This window comes from Rissa tridactyla, chromosome 6 (genome assembly GCF_028500815.1).
Source record: "Rissa tridactyla isolate bRisTri1 chromosome 6, bRisTri1.patW.cur.20221130, whole genome shotgun sequence".
NCBI lineage: Eukaryota > Metazoa > Chordata > Aves > Charadriiformes > Laridae > Rissa > Rissa tridactyla.
In genome coordinates this window covers 17,211,885-17,228,398 of record NC_071471.1, presented here as the reverse complement: position 1 = coordinate 17,228,398, position 16,514 = coordinate 17,211,885, and the positions used below count along the sequence as shown (strand labels likewise).

Here is a 16,514-nt window from a genome sequence, read left to right as displayed (position 1 = left end):
CATTTTGTGCCTATGATAGTAATTGGTACGCCATGTCCCTGTTTTTACCTTGACCCACAAGCTTTTTCATCTTGCTTTCTCCCCCGGTGCTGCTGAAGGGGAGTGAGAGAGCGGCTGGGTGGGCGGCTGGCAGCCAGCCTACGTCAACCCACCACGCTGTTCAGTCTTCCACACAAACCCATTACTTGCTGTTTAAACAGGCTGCTCTGGAGGATGAAAAGTCAGAGGAGATGAGCTTGCTGAGCTCCTGGCTTCCCTTCCCCCAACCTCCAAACCCAAGAGCTTTCTTAAATAACTAGAAGAGGGAAAAGTTACCTTTTCCTTCAGATCAATTCCACAACCGCCAATTTTTATCAAGAACTAACTAAAACACTCTGAATATATAGAGCACACAGAAATAAGTGGATTTGGAGAAACGTCTTTGAGTGACAGGTGAGAGTCAAGGCAATCCTACCACAGCTAATAAAAGAATTTATTGTAAACATACGTATCTTACACAATTATACAGTATAATACAGATAACATGAAGGATTTAAACACTCAGCATTACAAATAGGGGCAATATTTGCAAAGAGATCTTTAATTTGTATCAAGACTCTTTAGAAAGCCAGAGAAATATACCGTAACATTTCAACACACCGTATCATCTGTAGCGCTCCACACACCTCTGAACGGGTGCGTGAAATTCCACAACCTCTAACTCTTCTCCAAGCAATTCCCACAGGAACTTCTCGCCAACAATTTTTTTCTCCCACCACTTTTCAAAATTCCAACACCTCGTTGCAAATGTTTCCTACATCTGAAGGACTAAACAAATGTGTTATTTTCTATCTGCTTTTAACAGTTAATTTTTCTTCAGCAAACTTTATATATTATTAATATAGCATCTCCTAGGAGAATAACCTGTAGTTGCTCAGAAATGCAGCAACAGATCTCCGCTGCAAGAACCGCATTAAGGACAGGGGGCATTTACCTGCCTGCTTCAGGGCCAGGTTCAGGACTCATTCTGAAACTCCATTCCTCATAGAAAAGCAGGACACGGGCAAGGAAGCCACAATTTGCAAACAGATGCCCAAAGACGAGCTCCTGCATCCTCAAGAGCTGCTCTGGGCGTTATCAAAATCCCAGAAACGAAGCCCACAGGAGATGGGGGCTGGAAATGCATGTGTCATTGCAGAAGATCACAGCACAACTGAGTTTGCCCAAAAGGCTGTTCCCACACAACCTGCAGGCTGTCATAGCGATAGTGACAGATATCTTGAAAATGCCCTTCTCTTTTGTAAAAGCTGTGTACAGGGGTGCCTGAAAGCAGTATGGACGCTGAGTTCACTAGAGCCTACAAAGTGTGGGGCCTGCAGTTCCCCACCTACCTGGATTCCTCCCAGCTCTCAACACTGAGCTCAAACAGCATCACCGCTGCTCGGCTCCTTCTCACACTGACCTCAGCTGAAAAACTAACGTCAGGGCTAAGCTGTGCACTTTACTTGTGCAGGCAATCCGGCACTCAGCTCACCCGAACAAGCCAGGATTATCTTTTGAATCCAGAGCATCTGAAACGCCCTTTCTAGGGGGCATTTAAGTCCTTCTCTGCATGCTGCTTGGATTTCATCCATTGGTCCCGTTTCCTAGATTCGAGGGCCAGGTTCTGTCACTCCTACACGAGCGAACTGTAAATCCCTGTTAGCTCTGCAGACCCTGGTTTTATTTAAGGTGGAGAAGACAGGCAGCACCTCACCTGAGGCACATAGTACCTTCTTCAGCTTAAAGAACTGCATTGAACTTATGGTATTCTCCTTGCAAGCCTGAACCCACCCTCTCACAGCCCCCAAAAGCACCAAAAGATAACATTTTGAAGATTTCTGTTCCTACCCCAGGCCAGGAAAGATAGCTGTAGTTTAATGTTTATAAAAGGCTTTGTATTGTCAAAACACGGCACCAACAAGAGCGAGACCTCAGTACACCCCTGTGAGGTAGGTATCCTGCTCCCCATGCTCAGAGATGGGGAAACTGAGGCACAGAGTGATTAAATCAAAGGCCATGCAGCAGATCAGAGACCCAGCTGAGATCAGCACATTGGAGGTTCTGGCTGTTTGACCCATGCTTCACCCACATGACAGCACTGCCTCACAAAACAAGCACCCTGAAAGCATGACAGTCCAACAGGAGTCCCACCAACTATACAATGGCTTATTCACGCTACTAACAAGCACCCATGGGGCAGGACAAAGGGGTGGTGGATGTGGGGTGGTCAGGATGTTGTCAGCAAAGCCTTCTTCAGCGAGGTGTTGATAGCCAGGCTGCAGAAATGTCTCCGACACCAGTGATGTTCCTGAGACAGGTAAGTGCTGGGGTTAGTAGCAGAACTTCTTCCTGCAGTCAAGACATCAGAGGAGCTCCCCACAAGTGGCAAAACTCTGATTTTTTTTGATCCTATCAGGCCTCCCTGTTGAGGAGAACGTAAGCCAAAGTGATGCTGCTCCCACAGCAATTCACAATCCACATTGATCACTAGTGACTTGTACAACACAGCTGGTCACCTGTCCTCCAGCCCACTCCAAATCTTCTGTCAGCCTGGGGAGGTACTCGCTGGGCAAGCAAAGGGTTTCAGCCAGTCCAGCCCCACAAACTGTACTTGCTCCTCTCCTTTCCCCTGCAGGACAAGTGGTCAGTCAAATCTTACCAAGTCTGACCACGGTTTGGTACATGTTCAGTCAAGATGAACAGTCTACCCTTTCTGAGGTGACTAAAAAAGGTGGCATATGACACCTCCTCCAGCAAGGCAAGGAATTTGGCTAGGTGACGCTAAGCTGAACAAGCTAGCGATAAACCTACCCAGCTGTGTTCTCAGTCACATACATCATGCTCAAGCAGGACTGGCAGAATTCGTTGCAGCCATCAACCTTCTGCTCCCCCACAATCAAACCTAACCAACCAACCCACCCATCTACTCAAATGGTCCACCTTGAAAAGCTGCCTTTGAGTTTTCTCATGTTCAGAGTGCCAAAGCAACTGTTCTGCCCACTGCATGGGGAAACTAACTCGTATACTGACTGCATCAAAAAGCATAATTTCTTTTCTTAAAAAAATGTTCAATCTCATCAATACAGCTGTCTCAGAGGGACCAGGCCTGTGGAGTCTCTCACAGCTAGCAACTCGATGCAAACTGACAATGTTTGTTCAGCCACTGAACATACACTTACCAAGTAAACACTGACATTTAACAACTGGATTTTGGAACAGAGCATCATTTTGTTGCATTAAGGTGCATCTTTAATTGGAGGTAACAATCTAGTAGCCCAATGTTATAAATGTATATAATAGTGTCCTACAGAAACACTGGATTTGTCAACCCAACTGCAGTCATAAATCCACCTTTCCTGTAGCATCTTCTCTGCTCTATTTCATTGTTCCTCGTTTAGTATCTTCATATGTTTGTTTGTGAGGAAGTCAAGAAAGGGAATATTACAGATGGCTTTGTGAATATTCATCACTGTGATCTCTCTTGGAGTCCTGCAGGGAATGCATCAGAGATGCTATTATAATACATAAAAAGACACGTGTCCATAAAGCAGCAAGTCAATAAATTTACTAACAGGGGTGGGGAAAAAAAGAAAAAAGATCAATAAAAAAGCAGAATAAAAGAGCAGGTGTTAGAGCAACATAGGAAAAGCATTAAAATGTCACAGCACAAAAAAGCCATTCTCACATGACTCAGGGAAACATCTGGGGCACTGGGATAGGAAAATCAAGCGCTGAAGTATTAATTCTTGAACTTCTATAGCACAGACTATGCACATCCATTTTTATAGATAACACATATACATATGTTTAATATATATTATATAAATATTTATATATTGCATATAAGTAAATATTTAAACTAGGCATTTTCTCATAGTGGTTTTTTTTTTTCAGTTTCAAGCTATCCCAAATCATGCTGCTGAAACAAAAGATCAAAATATGGCCTAATCATTATCATAAAAATCACTCAGTATCTAAGCAAGAAAAGAGTATATCAGTAAAATAAAGAGGAGATCATTTAGGTTGTTTAAGTTCTGGCGGGTCATGGGTAAGTTGTCTACATGGTAACCTGAAATGGAGGAGTGCCTGTGTAGATACAGGCCATCTGCCTTTGAGCGTGGCAACAGCAGAGAATGCTGCCTCAGTTTTTGATGTTGCCTATGATACCACTCCTTTGCCACTATGGAGCTAAGAGATGACAAACACCCTCCTCAGGCTTGGACCTTCCCAGATCATAAATTCCCTCACTCACATGGTCTGAGCTAATCTGACTAAATCCCTGTAGCAGTTCAGCCCATAGGTCTGGCGTAAGTGGTCCAAGAGGAAACAAGGTGCCGTACCTGTTGTGAGGAGCTGTCTGGTATGCCACAGCCAGTGCTTGCCGTAGGATGTCACTCATAAGCTGTTCAGTGGCCTGTGACAAAAGACAGCATTAGAAGACAGCATGATAGAAGAGGAAAGGAACATGCTATTTGCTTGAGCACCAGTGTAAGAGCAGCTGAAATTCTGGCTCACTTCAATCCGGTATTCAATCAGCAGAGGGAGAGGGCATTTCAAGGTGCCCAAGTGAGTTTTATTAGTACAGTATTAAGAACTGAGTATATTTAACAGAACAAACGAGACTCACAGATGCACAGAGCTCAGACCGCAACTGCCCAGTCTGGTTTCCCTCTGGACCTGCAGAGCAGGGTGGACCCAATGCTCCCGAGCCTGTGCTTCAAAGAGCATTTTAGGGCCTTGCCTCTCACACACCAGAGCTTGTTTTGTACGTGGCAGATTCCAAATATTCTCCTGGGAGCTGGTAGATGCTTGTTGGCCACTTCCTGTGGTCACCACGCTTATGTCAAGACACTTTTCACAAAAACCTCCCAGCCTGGTCAGCAAGCAGATGGCAGCCGTATGCCCTACACACTTGGCTTAATCAAGGTTCAATCAAAAGGTAATTAAGGCTCTTGGCTTCCTGGGCCTGTATCAATACTAGAGCAGAGGTTTCTGGGACGCTCAGTCAGGAAAGCTGGCATAACTCTACAATTACAATGGAGCAATCTGATGGTTACAATCTGTGTCCACAAATGGATGTATCTGTATCCGAGTTCAACTATGATAAGTAACAGAGAGCACAGAAACGCGCACGCAAGTGCGTGTGTAGCCTGGAATTAATTAGCTTTTGTAAAACTGATCCTCTGATAAGCAGCAGTCTGTGTAAACAACCCCCAAAATTGCCTTTGGCTTGAAATACAGCAGAGCACTGCTAAAAATAATCTTTGTTAGCCTTCAGTCCAAACCCAAAACCTCCACACTGTTCAAAGCTTTGGTAAGAAACTGTCTCTGTTTTTCCAAAGTGATTATGATAGAGAACTGGTTTCTCGTATAAGGCAGAATTGCTACTGTCTGCAGGAATTCAGCAGGCTTCCAGCAGAGACAATCCAGGCAAAAAGAAACCGAACGGTGTTTAGGAAAAAATCAGCTAACCTTGTATAAAACAATCAAGTCTTAGAGAACTCTGGCAGATCCTGCCCCGATTCTGAAGGGTAGGACAAAGTAAGAGGTACTTTCAAAGTTACAGAGTGAGTCAGTATCTTACTGGCAGTGAAAATCTGCAAATCACTATTCTGTGTCCAAGCCAACAAATCAGTTAAAAAGACGGAAACACGCACAGAAGCATATGACTCTTTTTGGCCAGCTATCTATCTTTCTATACATGCACAAAGGTGGACATCAGACGCTGTACCTCCTGATTTGAAAAATACATATTAATAAGGATATCTCATCTTTTTTCTACATTACTGAGTCAATACAGCTACAGAAAAGTTCTTATTGTGAAGTAATTTCTTACCTTTAAAATCATATCTTCTATTACTGACGCATAAACATTCTTTTGTACCTCAGCAGGCTGAAAAGAAATCCCTATCTATAAAATACGAGAGAGAAAAAAAATCAGTACATCAAATAACACAAGCCATGTTGTACTACAGATTAGATGAGAATGACATTAACAGGAAAAAAATCTATTACACAGGCTAGTGAAAAAACAAGCAAGCAGACACTGCAGAACTTTCAAGCAGTATAATCTTAGGCTTCATTTTAAAAAAGCTCTGGAGAAAATGAAGCTCGACCACTAGAACAGCCTGCATAAACGCCTCTAAAACACAAGACAAAACAAAAGCAGGTTTTGATTTTTGTTTCACGAAGTCCACACAGAAACCAGGCTGCACTGGGTATCTTTTGATTGAGAATGGAACCTCCATTTTAAAACTGTACATACATTCAATCCATCTGTGCATAATCTTCCCTGCACCTAACTATGGCAACTGAAACCCCTTTAAACAGTACCCCCGGCACAAAAGTTCCACATCACAAGAGTGCTTCATCCCCCACTCTCACTCTCATCATGGCCGTGAGCTGTCACCTATGTAGCAAGGGACCAGATACACTGAAGAACCAAAGCTTTGTCCCTTGATGTCAGCACTAGAGGTGGAGATGGAGATCCTTTCCTTCTCCTACTGGTGCTGCATGCTAACCCCTCCCGCTGCTCCTGTCCCTGCTGGTACAATGGCGCGCACTCCTTCCTGCAAGCCAAGTGAGTCTCCTCTCTCTCCTTGGGGCTGCTGTGACAGAAGACCCCTCCTCTCTTTTTCTTTTACCCTAATTTGAATAGAGGGAGGAAATCCAAGCAGTAGAGAAGTTTGCTGTGGTCTAACCTTTACCACAACCCCTTGCCAGGAGCTGCTATTAAACAGCACGGGTCCAAGCAATGAGCTTGAATCTTTCACGTGATGGGACAGGAAGAATTCAGTGCTAGTGCTCCTCTTCCCTCATTTCCCCTTGCTTCTAGCCTTCCAGGACAAATCTTCTGGTACTAAGCCCTGCAACACAGCTACTCCGAAATGACCTCCTGTCTGACATGCTTCACTTACTTCTGCCAGCACTGGCACGCTGAGTGTCATGAGTCAGAAGGTCCAATTTTTACACAGCATTTATAAAAACTTTCACAAAGCATCCAGAGGCCCATATAGATGAGAGAACGGCAACTAAATAAATGTAAGACCACAACTAGCTTAACAACAGTTTTTATTAGCTTTATGATTCACTTATTACCTTCTCTGCAGCGTCCCTCACAAACTCTGATGCAGGCAGGGAAGCCAAGTAGAACTTCATCTCCTCTTGTTTCTCCTCCTGTTCTTTCTTAATGTTTATTTTTAATGGCTCGCTAAAGTTGAGAATATCTACTTCCTCTTCGTGTTCTGGTTCTTGTTTCAGCAACTGCTGTAGTTCCTCTAGTTTTCGGCACAGCTCCTCACCACTGCTGTAAGATGAAGGGCATTCTGAAAAAGAAGCAATCAATTAAATACATGATAGGTTATGGAAAGCTGTTTATAAACAGATGCACACTCAAAATATGGTAAGAAATTAAGTAATTGGAAGTTATTTTTGTAGTTCCTACCAAAGATAAGGATGAACAGAAATGCAAACAGTCATTGAGAGCCTTCTATTTACATCTTCATGACACTCATGGTCCTCTCCTTCATCTGCTCCTACACCAACCAAGAAGGCTGCGTTCCACACAAAACCAGGCTAATGGGAGTCTCCTAAACACTCTCACAGAAGCTTTTTGACAACTGGCAATGCAGTCTGATGCTCTTCAACTTGCTTGGAGAAATGGAGTTTCTACTATGTAGGCGCCACATAGCACTAAGTCATTTTTCACATTGCGACAAGTATTATCATGCTTTTAGAAAAATCAGAAGACAGATTTGCAGTGGAGTTACAAAAGGGTAACCTGTTCTCCGTATGCTCGACATGAGCCAGTAAAACCTTTAGTGGAAAGCTATGCAATAAACAGATTATTTTCTTCAAAGACAGACACAAATCTAGTTATTTATATACAAACATTAAAAGGTAGATGTAGGCTTCCTTTCCACCTTCAACAACTGCAGCGTAGAGCCAGACTTAGCAAATAATAATCAAATCCACACACTTCTGTGAAATACTTTTAATCCCTGTATGATCAGAACAGAACATTCAGCTTTGGGAAAGGGATTACCTGAAGGTGAAACAAGGGAGCTTAACTATGAAGAATGGATGAAATTAAAGATGTATGTTTAATACATACTAAAATGGAGTGTGGAGATCCCAGAGCTATGCCCAGTACAGTAATGTAGCAGCTGTAATAACACAACGTGAAGCTTCACACGGGCCAATTCACTTCACTTTTGGAGGTAAACTAAGCACCACTGAGGTCCATGCTGACGCTGACAGTTTTGGGTTGTTTTGCACCTGAACTCATTCACACTGTTTGCACGGTAAGTCTTTTAACAGAGGCTAAGCCTACCCAAGGGCAGAACTGTCATTACTCCCTATGCTTAGCTTCTGTGCCCACCTATAAATTGTTACACTGTGGGGCAAGAATCATCTCTCGTCAGATTTCTCTACACTGGGCCTCCAAAGGCCCCAGAGCACAATAAAACCCAAAAGAGCCTCAAAGGACATCAGAATTGTGAGGGACAAGGGGGGACCTCAACATGTAGGCTTGCCCTTAAGATCTCCAACTTCTGTTATTCCAGAGTGAATCAAGTTAAAAAAAAAAAAAGGAAGTAAGAATCCCCTTCCCCAGAAGCAGCAGCACGTGTGTGCATACACACACAGAGTCTTGAGCCATTTAATAAACAGCATCTATGGCAAAAAGGAGCTTTCTGTCCCTCCATACTCACCTGGCTCACTGTCTATCTGTGTCAGCACGTCTTCAATTGAGTCCTCATCGTTCCGCAAGGTCTCTGGGTCAGGTGGAGTGTAGCCATGGCACCGACACCAGTGCACCACATGCTTTGTTTTCAGGGGTGTAATGTTGTGAAACCTGGGGTGCTTCTCGATGATTTCTTGTAGGATCTTTCTCACTGTCATTGCTCGTTGCCACTGTGACACATCAAAGGGAAAGCTCATCACACTGGCTAAAATGTTTAAGGTTAGACTATGGCCCAGAACCATAATCCAGGTTGCAAGGAAAACGAAAGGAATGCAATTTTCTCAGAAGTCAGAATGACAAGGAAAAACAAATGTGGAAAATGGGCATAATCCTGATATCATGCAGCTGTAGGCAGAACATTTAAACTCTGCTTTCTCACTCAACCTCAAGAAACCTCAAGAAAAAGGGACACACATTTACAGGGGCCCAGACACATTTGTCTTGACTTGAACTGTCTCATTTCCCAAGTAACACCCAAGATGGCACAGGGCGAGAAATCCACTAGAGCAATATATACTGCTCTAAATTTTGGTTAAACTCTTTAATCATTTAAGTTGGCAACAGCAGAAGGTTTAATCAGTTTTAACATCTTCCCCATAAAACTCCATTGCAGGATGACAAAACTATGAAGAAATAGAGGGAAACATAATAATCGCAATACAAAAAGGTCCAGATTAACCAAAGTATTTATTTTTGGTGAACTGACAACCTATTTGAGCACTAGCATTGCTTATGTCAGATCCCTCAGATCTCTTCCTACAGAAAGCAGACACAATCCCATGAAAAGATGGGCCAAGTATGTTGGGTAAAATTCCCATGACCACAATATGCCACAGAGGGGGATAAAGTGCTAACTGGACAGTCTGCAAAAATTCTAATTTTGAACATGCTTCAAAACCATCTTATGTTGAACCAAACGAAAAATGACCTTTAGAGTCCCTTCTGCTTGAGAACGTCTCTGAACAATAAACTGGATCACTACCTGGACACAAATCAGTGCGTCTTGCAGTATGGAATGCTTCCATTTAAGACTTCAGAAAACAAACCAGCCAACAACAAGAAAGGTTCCATAATTCAGAAATCCTTCTTGTGTCCCTAAGGACTGCTTAAGCAACACAGGAGGACAGGGTTACCTCGGCTGCCCTCCTCTTCCCAATATTCCAGCTGTAATACTGTTCCACTGAACCAGCACAAAAAGAGCTTGCATCTTCACCTAGAAAACACAAAGCCAAAATCGGTATTAAATAGGTGAAGTAAGTAAGATAAATTCTGTTTTGTATGTTATTTAGTGTAGAAGAAGAGGGAAATGTGTTTTATGCTCACAGGGTCAAGTTGTGTAACTCTCACAAATGTTGTGCTCACTCTGAGTACAGCATAGATAGGTGCAAGCAGACATTTTGGGTTTTGAATGCAAAATCAGCATTCTTCTTGGTCAGGATATACAGACATCTGTGGCTATCGGCTGTTTTAAGCCTCTTCTTCCCCCAGAACTGTGAGGATGTTGACCTGTAAGTCTGTCTTACTGGTCAAAGTCTCTTCCTTTGGAAAACATTTTTTTTTGCCAACAAATTGCAATATAAAAATGACATAGTGAAAATGTTCCCTGGCAGCAATATAAAAATGAAATAATGAAAAGGCTTCCTGGCAAAAACATGAGGAGAGGATATGAATCCTAAGCAATGGATTAATGAGCGCTACTGTAGGCCAGAGAACTGTATGTAACGAAAGCTTTGCTGCGCCGCCCACTCCTGCTCTGCTCACTGTGCTTATCTTGAGAGGGTCTGCCCTACCCAGACTCCAGGACCACTTCTTCAAAGTGCATTAGTTACCAGAAAAAGCTGATAAATTTTCAGCTATGTACATGAGTAAGAGGTACACAATTATAAAGTACCAAAAAAGATTAAAACATTTCTCTGCTAACTACCAGTAAAAAAAAAGTAAAACCCCCAACAACAAACACATTCCAATGCTGAGCTACTTTATCATATTTGCAAGCATTTCTGAAATGCTGGCATTAAAAAAAAAAAAAAAAAAAAGGAAAAAAGCAGCACATCTATTAAGGACAAGCCTACTTGCACCCATTACATGAGGAAATAAAATCTATTTCTAGCCAAAAAACAGGTGAAAGTTAATAACTGCTGACAACATACTTGGCTTTATTGGAAGAACCTGATTCTAAGCATCTTTAGAATAATCCCTGGAGTAAGGTCTCTAGGAGAATGGCTTCATTTCATTCTGCCATTTAATAATTTTTGCAGCTACAGAGTGTGCAAGGCATTCTGTTGATACATTGAAAGTAGAAAGCAAAGCCTTTTCATTTACTGCTTACTTTTTTCAGCAATTAATGGAACCTTCTTCACTATTGCTGTTAAAAGCTGCTGGACGTTCTCCAAATATTCTATGCTGCAAGGGATAAAAAGAATCACAATGAAGAATACTGTTGGAAGCAATGAATCAGATGCAAAAGGTTTCAAAATCACTGCATGGTCCAAAGTCCCTAGCCCCAAGGCATTATAGCAATATTAATATGAGGATAAACTGTTATGCCCCAGTCTGGAGAAGGTATTTCAAACAGCCCCTTCTCTCACTGAAATACCCACATCTGAAGCTGCATTTGTCATGATGAAGAAACTGAAGACAGGCTTTTTTGGGCTGGCTTGGAAGAAATCCCTGCATCATCTTGCAAGCTGCAACACTACTTTGAGGGATAAGACGCACCTATTAGTACAGGCTGTGCCAGTAGAAACATGGGATACTGCATGGGAAGCTCTGTACTTAAGGGAGTTTAAGGAAATTTTACTTAACCAGCCATACTGTATTTAACTGTCAAGAACTGTATTTTCCATTTGTTATTTTATAACTAGGATAATTTCCAGGGTGTACTGACTCAAGATTTATTCCTGTATCCTACACACACTCTCCATCAGGGTAATGTCTGTAGGGATATGTCAGGATAACAAAACTTTTCAAAACATGGAGACAGGAAAGTCAGCCACTGGAGGAATCAAGAGCAGAAGAAACCCCCTATACATTACAAGAAACATGCAGAGAAAATCCTGCAAACTGAGCTCTGGGGAAAAAACACTAACAAGTACTTGCAAGAGCATCACAAACAAGGCACTGGATTTCACAGCATCCAGTGAACAAACACTCCAGCGATCTTTATTATTTAATTCCAATTCTGAACAAAGGCAGCCGTGATGCTAACTAATTACAGAAGCATATGAACTTTACAAGACTAGAGAGGCAAGAAGAGAGACAGTTCTACTTATTTCAGATGCCCCTTGTTTGACCTGCATTTCACTGGGCAGTTTGACTTCAGTAAGGACACACAATGGCAACGGGAATTATACAAGCATCAGATGATAAAGAGGTTTTAGCAGCTTGAGATTTTAGCAAACCACAAAACCACTGAAAATCTTCAAATAATTTTTTCTTGCCCTTTCATGACCCCTGCATACAAATCCATTTACAAAGAAAATATTGTGACACTGTCTGGAACAAACGCCAGCCAGTGGAATTAGTACTGATACAGCAGTGTGCGGGACAGAAGATTTTATAATGTATTTCTGGGTCAAACTTAACACTACTGCAGGTATCCTCAGAACCTCCTCTTTTCCCCCTGGTATTTCAAAGACCAAAAGTAATTATAGAGAAATGAGCAATTACTTGATAACGTAATTCCCAAGTTCAGAGTTCTCTTCTGTTTTTACGGCTGCTTGGCTTTCTTGGGTACCCACAGAACTGCAGTTTTGTCCTGTTGAATCAGGCTCCATCTTAACTTCAAAGAAACAGAACACATTTTAAGAGACAAAAAGTACCAGTAAGCTTGATAAATAATGTCTTGTGAGATGCTGGTAAGACTAAGGGTCTTACATAGCATCACTTAATTTGTTGTTCGCATTCTGATTAAGCATGAACAAATGTGGCCTTCAATTCTGCTGGAAGAAAGCCACCAGAACACGACACACACCCCTCCCCGCCCCACCCCAATCTCAATACGCTCACATCCTTTTTAGAAAATTTGCATGTGCATAAATCATTTGCTGATGTTTTGCATATGACTGCCTGATCCAAACTGAACTGTAAATGTATGTTGGCCTTTCTGTAAACAAAGAGCTGTACAGAAAATTACCAACAGTTTTAGCACGAAGTGACATTTCAAAGTGAGAACCTTTGCGAAGACATCACTGATTTTGACATCAATGAACTTTCTCACATCTAGGACAGAACTCTGGTGAGACAGGAGCAGGAGAGAGAGATGTTCCCAATCCGAATGGCTAGGCAGTCTGGGCATTCATGTGGGATGGGAGAGATGCCTGACAGTTCTGCAAGAACTGGACTTTGGGTATCTCCGCTCTGGCCCATTATTCTGGCAAGTACTGTGGGTGCGTCTCTCCCAGTAAACATGCTGTTTATGTCTAGTGCTGCTGGAAAGCATTCCCCAGTGCATTTCACCACAGTCACTATTCTAAGGACAGTAGTAACTGTGATTAAATACATGCTGCTTTATGCATTTCTGCAAAAATGGATTGAAATAATGAATGTTTAAGCTACTTGTGGTAGCTGTCTATAGAATCCTCATTTCTCTCTCTACCTGCCTCTCCTTTGGGATTTGCTGAGGGGCAAGTCACTGTTAATTTCCTAGTCCCCCAATGCCATTTTTACTTGATTTAAACCCTATTAACAACGGAAATAAAGGAGCCCACAGTCACAGAGTCTACTTTCCTAGTCAGGCCACTTGCACAAAACAGCACCAGCTTATTTCTACTACTTATCTTATGGAGAATTCCGTGTTACCTTTAGTAATGGATGCTGTAGAGGGACTAGGGACAACGGTACTTGCTGTTGTGACAGCTGTAACAGCTGAAACTTTGCTGGTAGAAAGTGACTGTATCACTGGAGAGGAACAGCAAAAAGAAAAACAAACAACAAAACAACAAAGAAAAGAAAAAGAAAAACAAAATATCAAACTTCACACACTTCAACAAATAACCATGTTCAGAAGCAACACAGTGTTTGCAGCACAACGTTTAGGGATGAAATTCCTTGCTACAGTTTCTTCTCTCTCTAACTTTGGACCATGTATGCCAACAGCGACCAAGAGCTACCCTGCGTCGAAGGGGATTTTCAAACACCATCTGTCATCCTCCTCTGCCCTTTACCTTTGTTCATAGGCATGAGTATTGTCTGAACACCTCCAGAAGCTGTGTTTACACCGAGCTGTTTAAGCTGGCTGGGAACTGTCAGAACAGCCTGCTGTGGACTAGACTGATTTGAGTGGATTTTTAGCAACCCTGCAAGAAGAACGGAAGACAAAATGTTAAATAAAACACACCATTTTGTTTATCTCCAGCTACTTCTCTCCCTTTCTGCCTGAACTAGGATGGCATGTAAGCTAGCACAGCCACCCTCTTAAGAAGCCACAGTTCAGTGAACTGTCAGACAAGTTTTTTCTGACACAAATGATTGCTAAAATACTGGGGTGCTGCACCACAGTATGTGCAGTATAACATGCTGCACAGCGCTCTGATATTTGTGAGGCAGATTTCCTAATTAACGTAAGTAATCTTAAGCAAAAGCTGATGTAGCACAAACCTTGGAACTGAAGCAGGCTCAGCACAGAGTAAAACTCTCTTGTCAGAACAAGCCCTTGTGCTCGAGGGTCTGGTAAGCCAGTGACAGACAGCTCTGCTGTACTTACACAGCCCCTCTCGCTGAGGCACCCAAGTGCCACACACACCTCTGCAGCTCAGCGTAGCAGAATCCACTGCAGTCCGCAGAGCGCCATCAACCACGTTTTAACCAAGCGACAAGCCCAAGGCTGCGCAGCAAGTCTGATGAAGGACATACCTGAACTGAGTGTCCCGTGTCTTTCTGTAACATGCACTGAATACATCCATAAGGATGGCTAATCAAGCTATGAAGCATATTATAAAGTGGGGACTGAATTAAATCACTGATTATAGTCAAGGCTAAAAGAACAAGCAGGACATTCAGATATTAATAGCATTACCAATGGCAGCACCCAGTGACTTTGGTGGAATCCAAGCTATGCCACAGTGCCATGGGTGAGTAGCACTCATCAGCTCTCTCCTCCACAGTGATGACATCTCAAGACACCACAGCCAGCACTCTAATGCTGTGATTTGGGCCTATGCCCATCCTTTCTACTGGTAAACCAGCTATTTTCAATATAATTGTATTCAATCTATAGCTAACTTTTATTCAGATTGTGGAAATTTAATAGGCTTCTATTTTAGAACAATGACAAGACTAGACTTCTTATTTCACAATGGTAATTTCATACTCACAATTTGTTTTGAGACAAAAGTTTCCATCCTCATATTTTATTATTATTGTTTAAGAAGCACAGCTGCCTTTCAAGTGCTAGACACACAAGGTCTGATGAAGATATTTCTTGGTTTTGAAAGATGCATAGCACTGGTCAGTTAGGCTTTCACCACTGGGCAAGACGGCTAATCCAGTATTACCAATTAATTCTTAAACATCATAGTGCATTCTATTTAAGCCTCATTTAAATAAAAGCCCGTCTTTTTAGAATTAAAAATAGGATTGCTACACATCTTGCCAAAACCTTTTCTTTTGCCTCCAACCTTCTCAAACACACAGCCCCAGGATGGCCAGGCTCAGTGGTGGTTGGCCCCCTTTGATACACCGACCCCCAGCAGTTCTCCTGGGGATGTTAAATGGTGAACTGAAGGTCTCTTTGGGCACAGAGCCACTCTCCAGCAAGCTAGTAAATGCTCACAGTTTCACGAGTCTCTTTCCAGAACAGTCTACCACACTTTGAGAAAGTGCATCATTTAAAAGAGTGCATTGGGGGACGTCCCAAGCGTGTGATCCACAGATGTGTCAGGATAAGACAGCACAAGGGACCCAAACAGCAAAGCAAGTAAAACGACAACATTTTCAACTAGCCACATTAGCTTGGTGGGTGAGAGACATTGTTCGTTGCAAAACAATGGGAAAATTTGAGATTCTTTTTGAAAAGTTGCCTTTAAAAATAAAAATCTCCAGAATTCTAACACAGTTTTGGTTTGGTTTTACATTGCAATAATATGTTTTATAGCCACTGCTTCTTTTGGGATTCTTGAAGAAATACTTTTTCATGACGAAGTCAGTGCCTCAGGTTACAAAAACAAAACAAAAGACAAAACAAAACCAAATCTAGATAATATTCTCATATGTAAATGGGAGTTTTTATCTGAAAGCTATTTAGAATGGCATATTTTCTTAAAAAAAACCCCACCTCACTGCTTTGTTTGCAAAGCAGAAAACACTCAAATGCTTATTGCAGAATTATGAATTAATTAGTCTTAGCAGACTATGCTGTTTACTTTCAAGCTCTGGGAAAAACAGAGTGATGAAAACAGGAGGAATTTGGAAGACTGCATACATAGGAAACAAGAAGAGTTGCTTTAAAAAGACACTGTCAGGTGAGCTCAGTGTTACTTGCTTTCTATTTTCCGTATTTTTACTCTGTTTCCACTTAGTAAGAAGCCACTTCAAGTCAACAGAACATGCCAGCAGGTAAATTAGTCAAAATGGAAATTTCTGATTTTAATCCATAATACTCAAATTAAACTGGCTATATTTGCTCTCCATGGTACAAAAGGTACTGGAAGACAATAAAACTAAATAATGAAAACTCCCCTCTACGTAAGGGCAGTCCATCTCTATTACGTCATCTTTATTAACTTGAAACATTCCAGATCCAGCCTTCCTC

The 16,514-nt window shown here is 42.0% G+C and overlaps 1 protein-coding gene across 10 annotated transcripts in view; it reads right to left on the bottom strand.

The window, feature by feature from the left end:
- Window positions 1-453: 453 nt before the first annotated feature.
- The window catches only part of YEATS2 (YEATS domain containing 2), a 51,881-nt gene continuing 35,820 nt past the window's right edge, over window positions 454-16,514 (bottom strand). For 6 of the 10 annotated variants that reach the window (XM_054205792.1, XM_054205796.1, XM_054205799.1 and 3 more), the window contains 10 exons: window positions 13,930-14,061; window positions 13,565-13,663; window positions 12,434-12,545; window positions 11,094-11,167; window positions 9,898-9,977; window positions 8,733-8,934; window positions 7,120-7,346; window positions 5,858-5,932; window positions 4,362-4,435; window positions 454-3,510 (listed from right to left, as the gene is read on the bottom strand). In XM_054205792.1, coding sequence (XP_054061767.1) covers window positions 3,402-3,510; window positions 4,362-4,435; window positions 5,858-5,932; window positions 7,120-7,346; window positions 8,733-8,934; window positions 9,898-9,977; window positions 11,094-11,167; window positions 12,434-12,545; window positions 13,565-13,663; window positions 13,930-14,061 — 1,184 coding nt within the window. In that variant the 3' untranslated portion in view covers window positions 454-3,401. Of the gene's footprint in view, window positions 3,511-4,361; window positions 4,436-5,857; window positions 5,933-7,119; window positions 7,347-8,732; window positions 8,935-9,897; window positions 9,978-11,093; window positions 11,168-12,433; window positions 12,546-13,564; window positions 13,664-13,929; window positions 14,062-16,514 lie in introns of those variants that run through there. The other 4 variants (XM_054205794.1, XM_054205795.1, XM_054205798.1 and 1 more) reach the window with 4 other exon arrangements.